The sequence below is a fragment of the Patiria miniata genome, unplaced genomic scaffold, assembly GCF_015706575.1.
Source record: "Patiria miniata isolate m_02_andy unplaced genomic scaffold, ASM1570657v1 HiC_scaffold_23, whole genome shotgun sequence".
In the NCBI taxonomy this organism is placed as follows: Eukaryota; Metazoa; Echinodermata; class Asteroidea; order Valvatida; family Asterinidae; genus Patiria; species Patiria miniata.
In genome coordinates this window covers 5,129,509-5,151,613 of record NW_024037062.1, presented here as the reverse complement: position 1 = coordinate 5,151,613, position 22,105 = coordinate 5,129,509, and the positions used below count along the sequence as shown (strand labels likewise).

The 22,105-nt window shown below is 40.2% G+C and overlaps 2 protein-coding genes across 2 annotated transcripts in view; both read right to left on the bottom strand.

Moving 5' to 3' along the window:
• Positions 1–4,237, bottom strand: part of LOC119731477 (sushi, von Willebrand factor type A, EGF and pentraxin domain-containing protein 1-like) — a 47,997-nt gene extending 43,760 nt beyond the window's left edge. Inside the window, exons 1-3 of the mRNA XM_038204659.1 lie at positions 4,029–4,237; positions 2,291–2,485; positions 1,363–1,563 (exon numbers count right to left, since the gene is read on the bottom strand). Of these exons, the coding sequence (XP_038060587.1) occupies positions 1,363–1,563; positions 2,291–2,485; positions 4,029–4,059 (427 nt within the window). The 5' untranslated portion in view covers positions 4,060–4,237. The remainder of the gene's footprint in view (positions 1–1,362; positions 1,564–2,290; positions 2,486–4,028) is intronic.
• Positions 4,238–12,266: 8,029 nt separating this feature from the next.
• Positions 12,267–21,009, bottom strand: LOC119731412 (sushi repeat-containing protein SRPX2-like). Its single transcript, XM_038204583.1, has 5 exons — positions 20,990–21,009; positions 18,931–19,049; positions 18,415–18,591; positions 15,284–15,466; positions 12,267–12,592 (listed from the first exon to the last, which is right to left on the bottom strand). The coding sequence occupies exons 1-5, from the start codon at positions 21,007–21,009 to the stop codon at positions 12,267–12,269; spliced, it is 825 nt and encodes a 274-aa protein (XP_038060511.1).
• Positions 21,010–22,105: the final 1,096 nt, after the last annotated feature.

Here is a 22,105-nt window from a genome sequence, read left to right as displayed (position 1 = left end):
TTGTCAGAATAGGAAGATTGTTGGAACAAGCAGAGGGCTTAAATGGGAAGATTGCTGGAATTAACAGGTGGCTCCATGGATTCAGATGTTGGATGTAAGATGGTTGAAATGAGAAGGTGGCTGGAATGGGAAGGTGGCCGGAATGGGAAGGTGGCTGGAATGGGAAGACGGCTAGAATGGAAAGGTGGCTGGAATGGGAAGGTGGCCGGAATGAGAAGGTGGCCGGAATGGGAAGGCGGCTGGAATGGGAAGGTGGCCAGAATGGGAATGTGGCTGGAATGGGAAGGTGGCCGGAATGGAAGGTGGCTGGAATGGGAAGGTGGCTGAAATGGAAGGTGGCCAGAATGGAAGGTGGCTGGAATGGGAAGGTGGCCGGAATGGAAGGTGGCTGGAATGGGAAGGTGGCTGGAATATGAAGGTGGCCGGAATGGGAAGGTGGCCGGAATGGGATGGTGGCCGGAATGGGAAGGTGGCTGGAATGGGAAGGTGGCTGGAATGGGAAGGTGGCCGGAATGGGAAGGTGGCCGGAATGGGAAGGTGGCCGGAATGGGAAGGTGGCCGGAATGGGAAGGTGGCCGGAATGGGAAGGTGGCCGGAATGGGAAGGTGGCCGGAATGGTAGAACTGGCCACTAGACCAATGTACAGGTGGCAGAAAGCTGAAATGGAGCAGTTGCTTAAAGGGAAGATACAACATTTGCAAACATCACAAAACGAAATGATCAAATTATCGCGAAATACCTTACTGGATTGTTAGGGAATGACTGTCTAAAGCATCCTGTAAAATCATGGCTCCTGGTGTGCTGACATTTTCAAGAAAAATGTATTTTTCCAACGCTGGTCGGCCGACCAGCGTTGGAGAAAACTGGCTAATTTTCAAAAATTGCTCCGAATTTTTCATAATTAGTTATTCTGCATTTTCTTTGCAATTGATTACACACCTGTGAAGAGGTACAAGTCTGCTAGACTGATTCTCTGACCTTACAATTCCCCAAAGTCTATTAATTGCCCCGTTTCATCTTAAGTGGGGTCAGGGAACCAGACTGCAAGAACATGATTGGTTTTCTTGGTTTTTCCAGCATCTACAAGCCCAAATGTGAAAAAAAGTCATTTTAACAATATTTGCTACAACATACTAATCCTCCAAATCCATTTATTTCTGAAAATTGCAGCAAAAGCAAATGTTGTACATTCCCTTTAAAGCGACAGCAGCCAGCACAAAGGCTGGAAAAAAAACAACCAAAAACAAGAACCTACGGTTGACTATACTGACCAGCCTTTGGCAGATAATAACAGTTTTTGTTGGTTAGATTAATATTTAAAAGCTGGGAAGTTGCCACAATAAGTGGATGACTTTTTCTTACCGCTGCATGTTATGGTACCACCTGACCAAACTCCATTGTTGCTACTGTCACTTTGACAAGTCCTTTGTGTTGTTGTTGTTGGCCTGTAACCACGGTTACATGAAAGGCTACAGGTGGTTCCAAAAGGTACATGGTCTCTGAAACAGCCAGTCTTTATGCCATTGGCTGGGGTAGGCAGGTCGCTGCTTGCACAGGTTATCTCTGCAAACAATGAAATTCCACTAAATATTGAGACTGCGGAAAAGAGTTTTGGCATTGGATGTAAAAATGTGGCAATAAAAGGTAGGCCTACATGGAAAATAGCATAGAGAATTGAAGAATTTCTGTGGTTGCTGTGAAACAAAATAAAAGAAAGAATGGAAATTTTCAGAGGGAAAAATGTCATGGGGGCGAAGATCCACAGTACAATTACTAACCTAGTGGTCCGACAAGAACACTCCATGTGTCCAAATGAGCTTAGAATTAGGCTCCGTGTCAGAATTTTCAATTATCAATATTTTGACCACCTAACATGAACAAAAAATTGATATACGTATATTGAACTCCCTTTCATTCGAGACATGCAGAAATAAGACATATCCCAAGTTCTTGTCAACAAGCCACATGTTATGGATGTCGTTGATCAAATGCGGCAAAAAGTTTAATTTGCAGTTAACACGTTTATTTTGACTATACGATTTTATTTCTCATTACTGAAATTAGAGAATTTAAACCAACTTGGCATTTTAGGGGACTATGTTGTATTTAAGAAAAAAAAAACCATTCTTGCTTGTCCCCTGTTGATACAAAGCTTTTGCAGTGGTCCAGCCCTGCTTTGATGTGCAGAAACACACTGGCAAAATAACTTCAGTTTTTCTTTTGTGCATGATCTAACCGATCAAGAAATGTTGATGTTTCAAAAAGAAGTTTGTTATTGTCTACCACTCGCCTTGACACAGTGGCAGTGTTTGCAGCCACTGACTTTCAGGTCCACATGTTATAGTTGAAGTGCCGACTAGCCTGAAGCCCTCAGAACATTCATATGTACATGTGGTACCATACGGTACACTGTTACTAGCTGAACAGGTACTGGTATCAGTCGGTCCAAGTCCTTCACCTGGAGTGGGCGTCTGACAAGTATTGACTAAAAAATTAACAACAAAAACAACAATGATAAGAAATGAAGGAAATAACCCAGAATCCACATTTATATTGTAACTGATTTGAGCATTTGAAACATTGGTCATGTTCTTGATCTGTCAAGTAAACAAGCAAGCGTATCACAATGATTTATCTTTGGCAAAAGACTCTGCCATTGCCTGTGATAAATATTGGCAGCATGTTATTGAGTGGTCATACCATCTGCATTGACAAGCAGTATGTCCTTAATTGGTTCAAATCATACAAAACAAGTGAACATCGTGAACACTGGGCTGTCAGAAAACAGCAAAAATGAATAGTGACAACTAATTTGTGGGTAAACCAAATCTCCACCCTCCTAGACCACACCAGCCTATCACTGGAACATATTCAACATCTCATCCACCTATGCACTTCATCAATAAGCTTAAAGTGGCACCATGACTTCCACAAGCAGATCACCGGGACCCTTAAGCAATTTCCTCTATGCCCGGTCCTGAGAAAATCGACCCAAACTGACCCGGAAAAACCCCCTGAATATCTGGCTTGGGTCTGTTGAAGTTAAGCCTGTTGAACTTACCTGCGTGGCGTGAAAATCGTCGTCTCACAGTAACTGAATCACACCGTACGGCATTCACAATGTGACCTACTGGTAGGCCTACATGTTACAGACCATGCGTGGGTTTTCCAAAATTGCTTCACCACCGTTATCCGACCAAAAAATCATAACGCAAAACAGAAACAGACCTGATCTGACTGAAATGATGGACAAACCGACCCGAAGGTTTTGTTTTCGGGTCCGGTTTACACAACACTAGTTCAGACGTTGATACAGTTAAGTCATATTTTTGCCCCCCCCCCTCTTCAGTTCTACCAGTGTTAATGAGACAGAGAACGACTTGACTACAGTCCTAGAACTACTAGAATTTAGTGTGTCAGAATTTGTTGTGTCAGAAACAAACTTACAATAAATGCCAGCAAAACCAAATCCATGCTCATAGGAACTAAATGAGAAGTCTGCAGTTCTGACCCTAATGTCAATACCGGTATCAATGGTAGTTGTAAAAGTGAACTCTTGTAAATGTTTGGGTGTTATTATTGATGAACTTTTAAGTTGAGGCCCACACGTTGAATACGTGAAGAAAACATAGATTAGGTATGCCTATACACTCTCCTTCAGTTATGTCATCATTAGATTATTGTAGTACTGTATCATACAGTACAATAATCTAGTGTATGGGGAGGACGGTACACATCTCAAGATAATATTCTCAATAAATGTGTGCATCTTTAACTCCTCGGTCGATATGTTTGCTAGACTTATTGTCATTTTCTGAAAGACTTTGGTATAAAAAGGCTATTCTTGTTTACAAATGTATTTACGACATTGCTCCTTTGCATATGACAACACGCCTCGATCTTTAATACCGCAGCCACCGCGGCCAATGGCCGCATGCCCTTCCAACTTGGCCGCAATGCCCCTTCAAAAATTACACATGTCCCGGCCAACTTGGCCAGCGTGCCCTTTTGTCATGTTTGTATTTTACCTCTGGATGTCCCGTCATGACAATCATACATCACGGATATTGTGTAGAGGATCTGTGCATACAAACACCATTCAACAAACGTCTAGTCGCGGCGAAAATAATACACGTCTTTTTATGGTTATCGTTGATGTGTTCGTACGTACACACGCGGGTCATCTCATACACCCTACCCCGGCGCGCAGCCCTTCCCGATCTCCCGGCTACGGCCGGCCCAAGATACGGTGCGGTGCATCCCACTGTACGATGTACATTATGCACATATGCCAACGCAACAACCGCTAACCGGAGCGTAATTATCATAATACACTAATATATTCAACTACCAGGAAAACCTTGGCGTTGATTGGTCAATATTGCAACGTTAATATCACGTGTATTTTCACGTGACTGACATATTGCGGGCAAGTTGTCAAGTTGATGAGTGCAGTGAAATCTGTTCAATGACATGTTTGTTTTCAATCAACTTTTTAGAACATTTTTTATGTCTTTCTGCACCACGAAAGGTACAGAAAATAGCCCCAATAATGTAAACACAAATGGTGTAAGGCCGATACGATACTTAAAAAAATGGGGAAATCGCCGCGGTGGACAAGTGACCGTCGTCATGTTTACCGTGTGCCACGCTACATGACCGGCCAGGGCTGCGATGTCAAACACGGAATGGCAACACGCATCACACAGTGAGGGGCTCGGACCATGTGTAGCGAACTGTAAACATGGAAGAGTGAAGACTCTTTTTAGCGCGCGGTTTTTGCTGAGGCGGATGTTGTACGTGACCTTAGAAACTGAGAAAAACTGCTTCGAATTGAACTTCCTATACTTAAAACGATGTCTGGACGCTTGGTAGTTTTATTTTTTATGACGGACCTCCCGTGGCGAGCGACCGTTTTAGCTAACACGGTGTCTGAACATGGCCAAATGAATGTTTCACCTGCATTAAAGGTTTATTTATTTCAAACATGAGGAAGTCTAGTCTTTAGTTTATGTTTAAGTAGGCTTGCATTGAATAGTTTTTAAAGCAGTTTGTTTATAAGTAAGGTATATGATCAATATCCTTATTCATGCAAACTGTTTGATTGGGTTACCACCCGCAGGGAGACCTCTGGTCATTTTTTTTATAACTTTAATTAAGAGGTATTAAAAATGGAGCATTGCAGCCACATTTATTTGTTCGTATAGCCTGTCTATATGCATATTTTTGAAAAATACAGTTTTGTAATGAAAAATACAACTTTTGGAGATTTTTCTGGACATGGTGTACATTTGTACAAGAACTGAATACTCTTGATTGTTTATGTGACCTAGAAAAAAGGCGTGTATACACTGGATGTAAATAAATGTAAATTAAAGGTTTTGAAATGATTGGCCTTGGTGCCCCCTTGAGTTGGCCTTGGTACCCTGTGGAATTTTGATGGGGGCAAGGCCAAAGTGGCCTGCCCCTTTTTTTGCCCAAGATCAAGGCCTGTGACAAATCTATACACACCACTCTTCAGATTTGTGAAACTAGACAATCCGCTGACTTGGCACTGGAGATTCCTTTTGCAAAAAAAAAATGTTATGCCTCAAGCTTTGCTGTAACTGGTACAATCATATGAAATAATTTGCATGCACAGTTCAGAACCAAAACTTCTCCAACCTCATTCAAATCTGAACTACATAAAAAGTACAGTCAGTAATATTTCTGCAAATTGTGTATTTGTTCATTGTCTTCATTGAGTAGATCTAAATCTGTGCTGATCTACAGAGCTAACAAACTTGGTTGCCATAAAAATAATGAGCAGGATGGGAATTTCCCTGTGTTTTCTCCCAAAGGGATTTGTTTTTCACTTTTCACCCTCCCGTAATCAGCAATATACAGCCATAACTTGTTGATGGCACAAGATATGTCAAATTCTTTGTGTTCACTTTGCAATTCACTTTATAGTAAAGCCTGTTACCAATGTTGCTTCACACTGTACAAGTAGTTGTAATAGTTTTACAATAGTTATAATACATGTAGTTGCTTGATAACAATTATGCATTAATCGCATTGCATCACATCACATCACATTGAATTGCATTGTGTACGTGTGTGTGTTTTTGTAATGTATACAGGGCCCCAATGGGAAACCAGTTTGGGCATACCCTGGGTAAAGAAATGTAAAAAAACAACAAATAAAATTGAAACTTCGACAAAATACCCGCGAGCATAAGCTTTTCTAGCATATCAAAATCTGTCGGTAGGTTCTTCTCAGCCAGATACACTCGCAGAATATTTTCTTGGTTGCTTTCAAGGTATTTTCAGCGTCTTCATTTCTGAAAATTTGTTGAATTATTCTTCGCTTACCTATTAGAATCTTGTGCCGCTCAAAGCAGCCATTTTTTGTTGATGAAAAACAGTGCGTACGATAACCAACCATACCACGTGCTACGCTCTGTAGAAAAGTTGACAACTATGCATTTCTACACTCTTGATTGAGTGGGAACCACAAATTGGGATTCAATATGCCACAAAATGCCTGGATAAAATACCAAAAACGATGTTGTATAGTCATCCGGGTAATTCGCCGAAAGTATGCAATATGCTGATTTATTTTTACAACTTGGAAGCCTGATATAAGTAACAATATATTTCCTAGCCTTCCACATAGGCTTGCAACGTAGGTTCAACTCTTACCTAGGTCACACATATGGATTTGGTTTTCAGTTTCTAACTAATTCCATGGGGATTTTCCTGAAATGTAATGGGATTTCCAAGCTACTTCAAACATTACCACTAAGAGTTGTGAGCCACTCGCCAGGAATTAAACAAAATCTCAGAAAATCTTAGAAACTTACTCTGGCATGCAGTAGTTGATCCCGACCAAGATACAGTAGTCTGACCCTCTGCAACCACACAACGTCTGGATGCGCTACCAGTGATGCTATAGCCAGTGTCACACTCAAAGTGGCACCAGGTTCCATAGGTGTTACTACATGGTGAGGAATCTCTGTAGCTGCCATGGGAGGGTGCACTCAGGGTTGTGCATCGCAGAACTGGTGTCATGACAAAGATTACTTTTTAGTGTGTTGAATAAAACTGACATTAATTACTTGTATGCTTCTCTGAATCTACAAAAAATCACTATGCAATGATTCAATAGCAAATGCTTTGCACTTCAACAAAATTGGGATGTCAACTTCCACTACAATCATTGTACTAGGTGTAAAGTATGTACTAGCTAATTATGTACCAACTTGTATGGGTCTGGCACAGTTACAGCATAGTATACCCAGCACAATATGTGACAGAGGGGTACCCCCCCCCCCCATCTCCCTTTACCCTACACATGCCCTACACTTTTTTTTTACCAAACAGATCCCCCCTAGATATACATTTGTATCTCAAAACAATTCCATTCCTGAGATTCTGGTAACACAATGACCCACACAAAAGAGGGAAAGGGGAATTTCCCCTCTGTTACATATCGTGCTACATGTGAGTCGCAGAGTTACCATAAATACCACACACACTTAATGGTAAGGACCTTGTCACCATCCCATGTTGTAGTATACAATTAAAACATGGTTTGAGGGTTGATAGTCGATATTAGCTCCCCCAGGTATTGGAAGTTGACAGACTAGCTAGTCGTCTGTCAACTTCCAATACCGAGTGGAGCTAATATTGACTATCCACCCGAACTAAACCATGATAAATATTTGTTTTACTATACCTCATACATATTCACAAAAAAATCATGAAGTTCATAAGTTTTCATAGCAAAATATTGTGTCCTATCTTTTCATGTAGCCGCTGCATGCTGCTAGGGCGATTGTCAGAAGAGGGAGCAATTTCTTTTTTTACACTGAATAGTCATTAACTAGTATTGTCATCTTGTCAGAGTGACGTTAAGTGTACGTCCTACAAAGTTTTTTCAACTACGTGCTGCTTAGTTTGACCCAGTTACCTTATATGTACATTTTATGCAAAACAAGGTGTGGTCTTGTATTGTTATTAAACCTGTGTTTGGTATGGGGATTTCTAAGGCTGAGTAAGTAGCATTAGAGTACTGGCTCACTGAAGTGTTCACATTACACCGGGGGTTGTAGATTTTTGGGCACACTTTTTTAGGGAGAAGCAACAGGCTTGAGGTGTGACAGCACATACACAGCGATAGCTCCAAGCATTACAGCATTAGCTCAGCTACTATTTTGTGACTATGGATTTCGAGAATCCTGGTTTTTCAGCATTACCGTATTTTTCGGAATATAGGCCGCGCAGAGTATAAGCCGCAGCACGCAAAAATCTGCAATTAAGATTTGAAGTCAGCGTATTCAGGCGCGGATCCAGGGGTGGGCCGCGGGGGCACGTGCCCCCCGTCAAATTAAGTTTAAAAAAATGAATAAAACGGGGGAAAAGAGGGGAAGGTGAGAGAAATGGAGGGAAGGAGGAGGGCAACCTCCACGCGCTTTAAAGGAGTCCAAAACATGTCCGTTTCCGTAGAACATTTCCGTAGAAATTGTTATCTTATTGATAAACTAAAAAATTAAACTTGATACAAAACATTAGAAAGCACCCTTGCAAAAGTTTACAGACTAAGTCTATACAATTCCGTTTCAAAAATAAAATGCACGAAAATAATTATGCAGACGAAAATGGTTATCAAGTGAAAAACAGAAGAAACTTAAAAGTCTTGTTAAAGCAAGAGCATATATTAATCCATTGAAAAAAATCCTTATTTAACTTAAAACATTTTGCTCAAATAACTCGAGATAGGGGCCAGGAATCGCCTCAGATTGCACCACAGAGCAGCTAGTTATCAAAAAAATTCACGGGGCCCTTAAGCGGGCCCTGGACCCCACGCCGTAAGACATTCGAGCTCCGCATTAGTCCTCGGGTCATGATGTCCCTACGCATCCTTAAAACAGTTTACAAACTAATGCTATCCAATTCCTTTTCAAAGATAACATGCAGGAAATTGATTATGCAGTCAAAAATACTTGGTTATCAAGTGAAGAACAGAAGAAACTTAAAAGGCTTGTATTAAAATACGAGGGAACAATTTTCAACTAATGAACCAAAAATAAAGAAAACCGCAAACCGAAGCGATAATGAAAAAAAAATCCTCATAATCTTCACAAGATTTTGCTGAAATGGGGCAGGGAATCGCCTCAGTTTGCACCACAAAGAATGCATAGAATCAAAAATTTCCCGGTGCCCTTCAGTGGGCCCCGAACCCCACGCCTTAAGACATTCGTGCTCCGCGTTCGAATTAGTCCGTGGAGCAAATGCCCCAGCGCATCGTTGCAACAGTTTACAACCTAAGTCAATGCTATTCCTCTTTTTTTTTTGTAAATACAATGCAAGAAATTATGAAGACGAAAATACATGGTTTGCAACTTTGAAGTACACAGTAGCTTAAAATGTGTAAAAACAAGAGTATATTTTAAAAAGTTCTTATAAGCTTAGCAACTTTTGCTCAAACAATTCAGGGGGAAACGGGCCAGGAATCGCCTAAGATTGCACCACAGAGCATCTAGAATCCAAAATTTCCCGGGGCCCTTAAGCGGGCCCCGGACCCCACGCCGTAAGGGCTTCGCGCTCCGCGCTCGCCTTAGTCATCAGAGCAAATGCTCTAAAAGTGTGCCCCCCGTCTAAAAAAATCCTGGATCCGCGCCTGGTATTAGCCACACGTAATTTCGTAAGGGGTGATTTAGCCCCTGTTTCGCATTTTACATCATTTCTTTAATACATTTTCAGAAGAAAAAAATTTATACTGTGATGTTGAACAACTGATTGTCAAATAAAGAATCCATAAAAACTCCATAAAAATTTTTTTTTTTTTTGAAACAGCAGAAATATTGGTAATTATTGTTCCCAAAAAAATACACCCCTTTATGACAACAAATGGTGTGGCCCACACATCAATGTACAGCATGCAACAAAGACAGCTTTTACTCAAGCATGGCGCGGCCGGCCGGCAGGCTGCACTTTTGGTACATTTTTGGGACGTGCTTCCACTGTCGGTACCTCAAGTCCGGTAACGATTGATAATTTATTTCAGCAATAGATCTTTTCTTAAAGTGCCAGTACATTAAATACAAATTTAAATCTCATTTTTATTCTTCAAGGCTCGGCGTATAAGCCGCCCTGTGTATAAGCTGCAGTAAACATTTTCATGGACAAAATCAACGTACGGTATAAGCCGTGGCTTATATTCCGAACATTACGGTAGCTGCTTAGAGATTTATTCGACATTTTTAGCCTGAATTGGTGCCTGTTACCACAAGCTGCTTGAGTCAATAAATGTGCACCCCTTGACGGTGTTCCAGGTCTAAGGAGCCAGTATGAAAATGATTTGTCCTTATTCGTTGATGCCATTATTTCATTTCAAACATTGGTGAATGTATCAATTTTGATGTACTGTAGCTCATGCATATGAAGATGTGTTAAGGTGGCAAATCTGCTTTTTGAGACACGCCCCTTTGGGAGGATAAGCACATTGTTTTGTGGTCCATTTGATGTACTTAAGTGTACTTAAGTTTAGCCTGAAAATGCTAGGATAGGTGTTTATGATTGTATTTAATATTTTCAGGGCTCCTTGTTGAGGAGTTCAATCCAGGCCTGACAATTTTGACCGGATCCACCCACTGGCTGGGACCTTCCTGCCCTAGGCGAAGGTCAAGGACATCCAACCCTCCAAGTCGCCGGTATAGGATAGGAGCATCATCCACCACCGCACTGTCAGTGCAACGATCCCTTCGTGGGCCACTGGACCGACACTCACCAACAGTGAACTGTTTTAGAACTGACCTTCAGGAAACTCTCAGGTTATAGTTTTATATTGAAAAGTAATTAGAGGCTAATAATCGCACTGGCTAAATACGTACCTCCCCATTCATTGAATACCCGTGTATTTAGTACTCTGATAGTGTTAATAAATATATTTATTTTTTGGTGTAATTATCAACATCTCTTTGTGAAGATTTCCTTTTTTGTAAGATAATGTTATTTGTATGCAAAATCCGAAGTTACGTCATAATCATGTAATCGGTCAATTACTTTACGATTTTCATGCATTTTCAGCTATATTTCTTAAATATATATATATATATTTTTAAATTGCAGAAAAGCTGATGTTCTGTTCATCGAACAGACATAGTTCTAGTTTATGTTTTCCATTGTATAACTTTAATTGTATAGGCCAAATACTAATTCTTTTTTTATTGTACCAGTGAGAAAATGTAATTTCCTTGATGTTGATGGATTAATAAAGTATTTTCTATTCTATTCTGTTCTATACATTCAAGATTACATCACTGTTCTGCTGCTCAATGTTAAAGAGATTAAATAGAAATGCAGATGTACAAATAAGGCTAATTGTACTACATTTCAGACTCCTATTGCAATTAATAATGCAGTTTGGTTGTCTGATTTACCTTGACAGCTTGGTTGAGATGCACTCCATGATCCACTAGTCCGGCAGGTAGAGCTCACAGTACCAACTAATTGGTACCCAGTGTCACATGCAAATGTGCAGGTAGCCCCCTTGATATGCCCATGGGGACAGCTGACCTGCAGGTGGTTTCCACTATGGGGGGCTGGTGTGCATGTTATCACTGTGGATGTAGAAAATGTTGTTTAAGTAAGTCACCCAAGTCAAGTCATTTGGATGAGTCCCATGTTTTTGGAATCAATTCCAATTCTGTCCGGAGTAATGATACTGTAATGATATACAACTCCAAATATCCCGGCCACAAAAAAAGGAAAGAAAAGGAAATCTGCTTTATAATTCACTCATGAACATTTGTAGTGAATCACCTGTATGAGGTTAAGGTGTGATATTATTTACCACCTTAACCCTAACCCCAAAAAAAGTTCATTTGGGGTAAAGTACCACATATAAGTACTACACAAATTATGTATGCAGGTACCAAATACTAGAAAATACTATGATTGATGTGCCCACTTATAAGCTGAAGTACTGCATACTACAGTTTACTACCAGTAGTATTTTGTAGCTTTAGGTAGAGTTAGGGTTAATATACTTCACAGACATGAAACCGATCAGCTGGCTTTGTTATAGCCATGTTTGCAAGTTAAAGCTCTGTAGAATCTCTTCTGAGAATTGGATAATCTTTTAACCCTCGCCAAACCACTCTGCCTATTACTAACTGTAGCACTCAAAACTGGCTCAGCACTATATGGTTTAATGGATTTTTCAGTGAAAAAAAAAACACAATGTAATACAATGTAGTATAGGTTAACACATTGTGGTATCAATCAATCATAAGAACTGAATAGGAAATTGACTTTGAGAAATGCATCTCATTTGGGTCTATACACAAGTACATACCTCTGACAGTTACAGAGAAAGTACAGTCTCGCGTATTGCCTGCAGCATCTGCAGCCCTGTACCGTATTGCATGAGACCCTTGATTGAAGCGACTGCCTGGGGCTGTGCCTTGTGTCCGAGTAACTGTCAAGCCTGACGGTACATTATCCGAAGCCACTGGTACAACCCAGGAAACCACAGCACTGGTCAGTCTGTCCTCTGCTTCGACAGAGATAGAGCTTGGGCAGGTTATACTTGGTGCCCGGTTATCTAAAAGAGACAATGGCGATGTTGAAAAAGGTTAGGCAGCACAGACGTTTACATTTGTTATTCAAGCGATTAAATCATTCAGTTACAGTTTCAGTTAATCAAGTGGCTGATATTTTATTGACAAAAAATCCTTGCCAGCCATCATTACATCATCAAGAAAGACTGCAAGCTCTAGACCTGTATTCCCTGGGGAAAAGAAGAGAAAGAGGGACCTTAGAGAGGCTTTCAAGAGTCGGAGTATAATTGGTCTAGTTATTATTTTCAGCATGTACATCCTCCACTGTGTTTGTCCCAGAGTTTCGTTTGTGGAATATTAGAGGTTTGCTTTCTTTTTGTCATTTGTTTAGGAAGCCCATGCTTTTGCAGCTTCTGAAAGGAATTAGCCACAATGTAACAGAAAAATGTTGCTGAATAGTCAATCAAATAATCATTACAGACCTAAATAGATGCATCTCCAATAATGGACTTCACCTTCAGCTTGGGCCATTATCAGACATCTGAGACCAGGCCCTCACCTGTTTCAAATCTTCAATTTGTGACTGATTCGTAACACATTGATGAACTCAGCTTGCTTCAAAGCTATACTTTTTTAACAGATCATTCTCTTCAAATTCAACTTCATCACATGTTTATGCTCCAACCTACCTACAAACCTACAGCCTCTGAGCTTCACACTGTCAGATGTGACTCAAGGTTATCTGACCAACTGCTTTAACTTGCCTAAGCTTGCGTTGCCAGTTACGGTGACAGAGCTTTTTTAAATGTTGAACCCCAGCTCTGGAACTGTTTCTCAGTAGTTCTCAGAGAGACAGAAAACATCTCACCTTTCAGACGGAAACTTGAAACAAATTTTAATATAAATATTTTAATATGCACCCCTATATTGAAGGAACTGACATTAAAAATGTGTAACAATAAAAACCAATTGAAACCATGATCAATCTCATATGCACATCATAGGGCTGTCCATTTTCGAATAATTTAGTATGCGCCTGTCAATTTGCAAGAAGAGTGCGCCAGTTAAAATGTACATGTGGCAATTGATATGGGTGCTAGACTGATTTGCATTAAGTATTTTTATAACTGTATTAAGGGCTTTAACCAACTAAAAGGATGTGAACAATGAACCACCGTCGACAAAATCATTACCTTAAAAAGAAAAAGTGGCACCTGACAATAATGCTCTGCAACTTAAAGCCAGAGTCCATCATTTGCAGCTATCCAAAAATAACTGGCATATTTCTTGTTGAAAAACATACTTGGTTGAAAGATAGTAAGGGGACTAAACTCCCTGTGAAATTATTCTTTCTGGCAAGCTGTCATTTCGAAGAAATCAACGAAAGGCCTTTCCAATGGTACATCTTAAGAAGCACTGTTGGAAATTTCCATTAGTAGTTCGTTTTTTTTTCAATAGGCAAAGTGCGCGCAAGCGATGGCATGACGCACACGCGCGCGCGGTTGCTATAATTCATCGGATCGGTGCACGACATCGCGTAGCTGAAATCAGCTCAGTGAGAATGCGTCTTGGATGCTGAATTCAGGCCCAATTCAAAACATGATTCAGCAACTTTTGATTTGAAATCGAGATCCTAGAGTGTTGTTTTTCTCGAAATATACAGCTGAAGCTGAGCTGAAACTTCATCAGGTTAGCTGTTCAGCACCCTTCTACGGAAGCTTGAATTGCCTTCCGCGATACCACGTTACCGTGATAATTTATAACAGAAATCCGGAATTCAAAGATAAATCCTTCCTCGATACTGCGCTACTGTGATAATTTATCGCAGAAATCCGGAATTCAAAGATAAATCCTTCCTCGATACCGCGTTACTGTGATAATTTATCACAGAAATCCAGAATTCAAAGATACCTATTCCTCGATACCCCGTTACCGTGATAATTTATCTCAGAAATCTGGAATTCAAAGATAATTCCTTCCTTGATACCGCGTTACCGCGATAATCATCACAGAAATCCGGAATTCAAAGATAATTCCTTCCTCGTTACCGATTTGTCTTTGAATTCCGGATTTCTGCGATAAGTTATCACGGTAACGCGGTATCGAGGAATAGGTATCTCTGAATTCCGGATTTCTGTGATAAATTATCACGGTAACGCGGTATCGAGGAAAAGGTATCTCTGAATTCCGGATTTCTGTGATAAATTATCACGGTAACGCGGTATCGAGGAAGGGATTATCTTTGAATTCCGGATTTCTGTGATAATTTATCGCGGTAACGCGGTATCGAGGAAGGAATTATCTCTGAATTCAGGATTTCTGTGATAAATTATCACGGTTACGCGGTATCGAGGAAGGATTTATCTTTGATTTCCGGATTTCTGCAATAAATTATCACAGTAACGCGGTATCGAGGAAGGATTTATCTTTGAATTCCGGATTTCTGTGATAAATTATCACGGTAACGCGGTATCGCGGAAGGCAATTCAAGCTTCCGTACCCTTCTTTAGAATTTGAGCAGTATTGTTGCTTCAAACGAACAAAATGCACAAATTATGGACTACACCTTTAAGAATAAAATAGTATCACAGTCTAGTGCATACATGTACCTGCGTAGTTTTTTGTTTTCAAAATATTCAAACCATCAAAAAGCTATTTGAATATTCGGTTGATGATCAAACATTTTTGAGTATTCCGTATATTCAGGACAGCTGTAGCACATCATTGAATTTTACCTGTACAAGTTGGAGACGTTCCCGACCAACTGTTACTGCATGTTCTTGTGTAGGTGCTTCCACCAGATGACAACCCATACCCTGTGTTGCACCTAAACGTACACACACTGTTCCATCGGTTGGAGTTGGTACAGGAAATTTGTCCATTAGCGAGATTTGTCAATGACGGGCTGCAAGTTCGCACTGGGGTTGAAATTTCACACAAAATGAGGAAAAATAATGGAGGATATATTTGTACTTCCAACTTTCGAGGGCCATCAAGCCCATGTGCACTCCAAGAATCTTGGAGGGTAGGAGAACATTAAGAATTTCTGACCTGGGAAAATTCACAAAATGCTGACCTGGGGATATTCACAAAATGCTGACCTGGGGATATTCACAAAATGCTGACCTGGGGATATTCACAAAATGCTGACCTGGGGTGCACCTGGAGAATGTGTAAAATTAATTTATGCAAAGTGCTGACCTGGAAATATCAGTGTGCACAGTGGAATCAGGGGATGGTGGGGGGACTGAGGTGGATACAAAAAAAACGGACAAATGTTTATTACAGTAAAATTTTCATATAATGAACACTAGCTGTTGTAGATAAATAGATCGGTTTATTCATCCACAAATCGTGGCCCGAAGGCCAAATTGCATGTGAATTCAGTATTTATTTAAAATTAAAATCATTAAGTAAAACCTTATGTTCAAACATTGACAACAATAATTAGCATGAATTACACTATATCATTATGAACGTTTTAAAAGATTAAGATTTTTTTTTAATTTTTATATTTTTTAGTGCATTGGGTTTTGTTTTGTTTTTGTTTTTGCAATAGAGGACAACAGGGTCCACAACTCCCGGAGGTCCCTAACATGGCAACGTGCGCAAAACAGGCGAGAGGCCTTCCCAAAAAGTCAAAGCACAAACAAAAGAGGGACAACAGGGGTCCCCGACTGCAGGCAAACACACACCTGGAAGTGTGTGTCCCAAACACGCAATCCTTAACTCCCAAAAAAGGGTTATTCGTTTAAAAGCGTAAAAAAATATGGTATGGGGCTTCTCTGAAATCATGACGTACTAGCACTGGTAAGGAAGAAAATGTGTTTGCATAAGGCAATGGGACATGTTCTCGTGTTTTGCAAGAGCCCGACAGCAAATTTGGTACAATGGTTTATCCTTCTGTCTTCTAGCGAGTCAATATCAACGACCTTGAGCGCATTGCTGTAAGAGGTGTACTTATTACCAGTATGACCCAACACACCCTTTTTTGTATAATTTCAATGTCACTGACATGTTTACGTGTAAGACTTGAGACAACGTTACAGTACTCTAGAACTGGAAGGAATAACCCATATAAACTGCTTTCAGTTCATCAACATTAAAACCGAATCTTTTCAATGTTCTCAGCATGAACAGTTTCCTATTGGCCTTAACAAGGATGTTGTTCACATGGGTGTTCCATTTTAAGTCATTTTGCAACCAGATACCCAGAACCTTAGCAGAACTTACATAACGCAGTGAATCAGTACCAATTTTCAGAACATTTAACGACAGTGACGTTTTCTTGAAACACACCTGCAGAGCTTGGCATTTCGAAGGATTGAGCTTAAGACTGTTATTATCAACCCACACTTTAAGATAATTTAGGTCACTTTGGATGAGACTTTCACAAGAGGCTGTGCGATTTTCAATGAGGGTGAGTTTGTCCAGGTATTTCCAGATTTTTGAATGGGAACCTTGAGCTGCATCGTTAATCAAAATTTGGAAACAAATGGGGCTGAGTTTCGGTCCTTGAGGAACACCACGATGGCTATGAATTCACTGTTCACCAAAACGTAAAAATTATACATAATCATCAATGATATAAAATGAAGATTTCAAAGAGTTAATTCAGGACAATTATATATTCTCCCCTTTTGTGCATTAAAGTTTGGCATTTTCTGGTATTTTGTTTATGAAGTTTTATTGCTCGTATCATTAACGAAAGAGCACCATGATTTTTGGAAAAGATGCTGCTGGTGTGTGTATGTGGAGTGGGCTGTCCGTGCACATTGCAACCAGGCGGTAGCAGCTATGTTGGTCATTTTTGTCACATGACTGTTCATTTACGTTGCTGGAAGTTTCCTTCATCTTCAGGCAGTTAATGAGAGTTAATGAATGCACATTTGAATGATAGACATTCTGGATTCATTTGCCATTGAATGGAAGGAAATGCATGTATACAAGTACGTGTACATGTGGACTCAATTTTGTAAACTTTTAGTATCATGCCATTGGTCGCATGGAACATTCTCTTGTGGACCCCATCATGTCATTTCTCTATGATTATGGTGATGTTCTACTGTATTCACATAATGGAAAAATCAACAATTTCCTTATTAAAGCTCACTGAATCACGCAAGTGTGTTAATCTTGGTTCATTGGCCTTGGATTCCAACTAGTCACCCTAATTTTGGAACATCCTGGGTCCACCACCAGACTGGGACCTAGAATGCTGAGAAACATGCAGAGCAAATTCAAGCTAACTTTATTCACTCTTTAGTGGACAAAATTCTCAAAAATTGTCTGGAGGCAAAGTCAATTGTCCTCAGTCAATTTCACCAGCCAATTTTGAAGTCTGCATTCAATTTTTAAAGGAGACTTTTCTTCAAAATTTTGCACCTGAGGGTGAAGCAAAGCAATTTTGTTTTAAAGCGTAAAACTGGACCAGTGCATGTCCAACTGTTTGAAAAGCTTGACCATTCAGTGGTCTGGTGGCACCACCATGTAGAGATGTGTAGAAATCAAAACTAAGTACCATATCTTTCTTTTGACACAGTTGACTGATGCAGTACCAAATGGGTGTTTGACTTTTTGTTTCAAGTGCCAGTCTATTTTCTTGTTCCATGTTTTACGTTAAATTTTGGGACACTCATACACAGTATTGAGTCCAAATTTTCTGGACTAGTCCACTACCTGTGTGATTCTTCTGGGATCCTGACATGATGTTGAGCTCAGGATCTCAGCAAATTACTGAACTGGGAATTTCAGATGACGTGCTGACCTGAAAATGTAATCTCAAATGCTTGCTGATGACAACATTTCCTTCAGTTGTCATAAAGATGGCTTTTTAAAAGAATTTATCCAGGTTTTATTTCTTTACCTTGACATGTTGGAAATCCCCTATTCCAGACACGGTTGGTCTGACAAGTGACAGCGGATGACCCAACCAAGTTGTATCCAGTCGAGCAGTGGAAGGTGCAGACTGAGCCAGCTATGTTTGTTTTGGAGCAGCTATGTGACCTATGACTGCTTGATCCAACACTTGGACATCGCAGCACTGTAGGTTAAAAAATTACGTTTATTACTCATGTCATATTTAACAGACAAACGGTCTCCACAAACCTCCCGAATCTGAATCCAAGTTCTGAATTTTGAGTCTTTTCATAGCTGTATCTACAAATAGAATTTCATGAATCGTCTTTGTATTCTTGGACAAGACATATCTCTCTCCACATAACGTACCTAAAGTGCAGAGAATAGGTTGCACTGAAATAAGTACACTGCCGAAAACTGATCTCATTGGCTGGTGAATAGGGGGAATAAGCACTTGGAGATCATTGGTAAAAAGCAGTACATATTCACAAATTACTAACTGACTGAGTGGTTATTGGCATACCATTAACAGTGATCCTGATGTAACAATAAGCAACATTCCCAGCTCCATCTCTGGCTTGGTAGGTGATTGTAGTCAGGCCTTCATTGAATCGACTGCCAGACGTGGGCCCAGATGTGCGACTAAATTAATAAACCAAAATATAAAACTATGAATCCTTTGCCAGTGTTAATGGCACAGTAGACAAAGTTTATGAAGATGATTGTAACAAAAAACAAGTAATTTCCACAGACTAGGAATCCAGCCACACAAGAATGGCATTTTGGCTGCAACCTCGGTTAACCCTTTGGTGCAAGGGCAGTTGTTAGCGACCACCCAAGAAACATTAGAATCTGTGCATCCAAACCAAAATATCTGTGCACCAAAAGGTAAAAAATTTCAGTGCCAAGACAAAATATCAAGCAATTAATATTTTAGATTTTAGAATGGTCAAGCATCCGCATTTAAAAGCATTAGCCCACATGTTGCCATTTGAAGGCTAATTAAAGATGTAGTTTTCCTAAATCAGCACTTCAAGACTCCTATTCTTCTTCCTTAAAAGCCAATAGGACAACAACAAATAAAGATAGAGATTTCAAACATTCTGAGCTAGTAAGCCCATAAACACAATGAAAAGTGGACGATGCCTGAATTGCATGAAGGTTGACATGTTTGTAGCGTGGACAGTTCTACTCCTAGTGTCAACTGATGATCCCCCTTTGAGACAGAGTAATTGGTCTTCACAAACCCAAATGTATTTCGAAATATATATTCTCAAATCACACAAGTCCAAACATTTTATTTCTAGTAGGATCTTTGTCAAAGGCAATAAGCTTAGGCCACAGCCCATCAAATATGCCAAGTAACATCCAACCTACTCATCCTTCGTTCCAATCACCAACAGACTATTGCCAGACTTTCAACAAGACAATCAGCCAATAACTCCATCTCAGCATGCAGATGAGTTTTATATGACGATCATTTTATCTATAATTATAAGAGCAAGTTTTACTCGGCCTCCAAGAAATGTTTGCTCCTGATCCGAGACCGCGGGGTCCCGCGGCGCCAAAATCGCTCCACGTCCGTCGAAAAATGCGGAGGGTGTCTTCCGCCGGGTCGGACATTTCGGGTCGTCTTAATTTTCCTGTACGAACCGGCGATCCGTTTTGTCAATTTTTCGTGACTGCGTTTTGCACAGGAATTTGCCGTCGTGTGCGCTTTCATAACTGAATGCCTGGCCGCCCCTTGTGCTTTTCTTCGCGTCAAGTTTGTGCGTGGTCAGCGGCTTCAACGTAGGGGTTCTGTTTACGTGTTCTACTTGGCCGTTCTACAAAAGTGTTTATACAACACCTGAACAAATCCCAGTCATCTGATTGGTGGATCGTTGATCACATGTCATTGAATTATTTGTACCAACGCACGGCGCGCGCGTGGCGCGCAGCGCACAGTGCAATGGAAGTTCTATTGCACTGTGAATATAACTTCCATTGCACGGTGTCACTTCTGCTGGTGGTGGCACTGTTTTAAATCGAGATAAATTGAATCTGATTGTTCTTAACCTGTCGAACATTTTGCATTTATATAAATATAATGAACTTGTCGAACTTTTAAACAGTTTTTAACCTGAATAAACTGGCTTTTTAGAAGTCAACCAATCAGATGACAAGGATTTATTCAGGTGATATATAAAACAAATAATGAATGTTTCACGTTCGTGCAATGGAAAGAATCATTTCATTCAGTGAATGTTCCATTCCACTCGGCTTCGCCTCGTAGAATGGAACATTTCATCTGTCACCGAATGAAATTATTCTTACCATTGCACTAACAAACATTTATTATTTGTATATCATCTAACGGTAGTCTGGGGTGACCTTGGCAAAATATTTTTTTTCTCCATGGTGCGTGGCCACCAAGTGCCCCTATTCTTTCCTATGCTTCGCTTGCCGCCCCTGCGCCGAATGCAATGAATACTCAGAGAAGGACCACACATTACCTTGCGCGGTCTGCATCGGGCCAATCTGAAGTTTGCACTGCGTACTTCCGGGATATGCGTAAAACTGTCGATGTCAATGTGTATTACTATACCTCATACACATTCATGATCGATAGCCGAACTCTCACTGGTCAATTCACCATCACGTGCCAGATGTTATTTTTGCTCTTCACCGAGCGCACGCTCGAGGATTCACGCACAGGGTACGTGAATATGCACGCGTAGTAGACTGTCGCATGGGTTACCCATATGCGACAGTTTCCCGAGCTCAATGATGCCAAACTAGAGAATATTTATGGCAATAAAGATGCCTCCTAAAAAAATTGTACAAAGAATATATACATAGGGGTTTAACTACTGTATTTTATGAAGCCCGGGAAGGGACAGGGTGGAAATTTTTTTGGAGTTTGCTAATTCGTTTGCACGAATTACTAATTCGTTCGCACGAATTAGTAATTCGTGGGAACGAATTAGTAATTCGCTCAGACGAATTACTAATTCGTGTGAACGAATTAGTAATTCGTGGGAACGAATTACTAATTCGTTCCCACGAATTACGAATAGGAATTCGTGCGAACGAATAACTAATTCGTGGGAACATATTACTAATTCGTTCCCACGAATTAGTAATTCGTGCAAATGAATTAGGAATTCGTGCGAACGAAATAGCAATTCGTGCGAACGAATTAGGAATTCGTGCGAACGAAATAGGAATTCGTGCAAATATATTAGCAATTCGTGCGAACGAATTAGCAATTCGTGCGAACGAATTAGCAATTCGTGCGAACGAATTAGTAATTCGTGCGAACGAATTAGGAAATTTAAAAAAAAAATTCCACCCTGTCCCTTCCCGGGCTTCATAGTATTTACATCTGCACTGTATGGTAAACGAACTGAACTAGTGAAGTAAGATTTGAGGCTTTGCATGGTGGAGATACTAAATAATGAAAGGTTTGCGGAAACACCATGTGTGCATAATTTCTCAACTATAAAGAGAATGGTTCTGAAAAGAACCAGAGGTATAAACTCGACGTTCTGGTCAGTATGCTCTGACCGTTTTCTCTTTTCAGAACCATTCTCTTAGTTGAGAAATTATGCACACATGGTGTTTCCGCAAACCTTTCATAATTGAACTAGTGAAGTTGAGCAACACGATTCTTTTGGTGAACTTGACAAGTTTTTCAAAAAAATATTGTTTGAGGT

Coding starts and splice junctions, on each gene's coding strand:
- LOC119731412 (XM_038204583.1), bottom strand. CDS start 21,009: ATGAATGTGTATGAGGTATA. Junction 18,592..18,930: donor CATCAGGATCACTGTTAATG/GTATGCCAATAA, acceptor TTTAACCTACAG/TGCTGCGATGTCCAAGTGTT. Junction 15,467..18,414: donor GGGATTTCCAACATGTCAAG/GTAAAGAAATAA, acceptor TTTCAACCCCAG/TGCGAACTTGCAGCCCGTCA.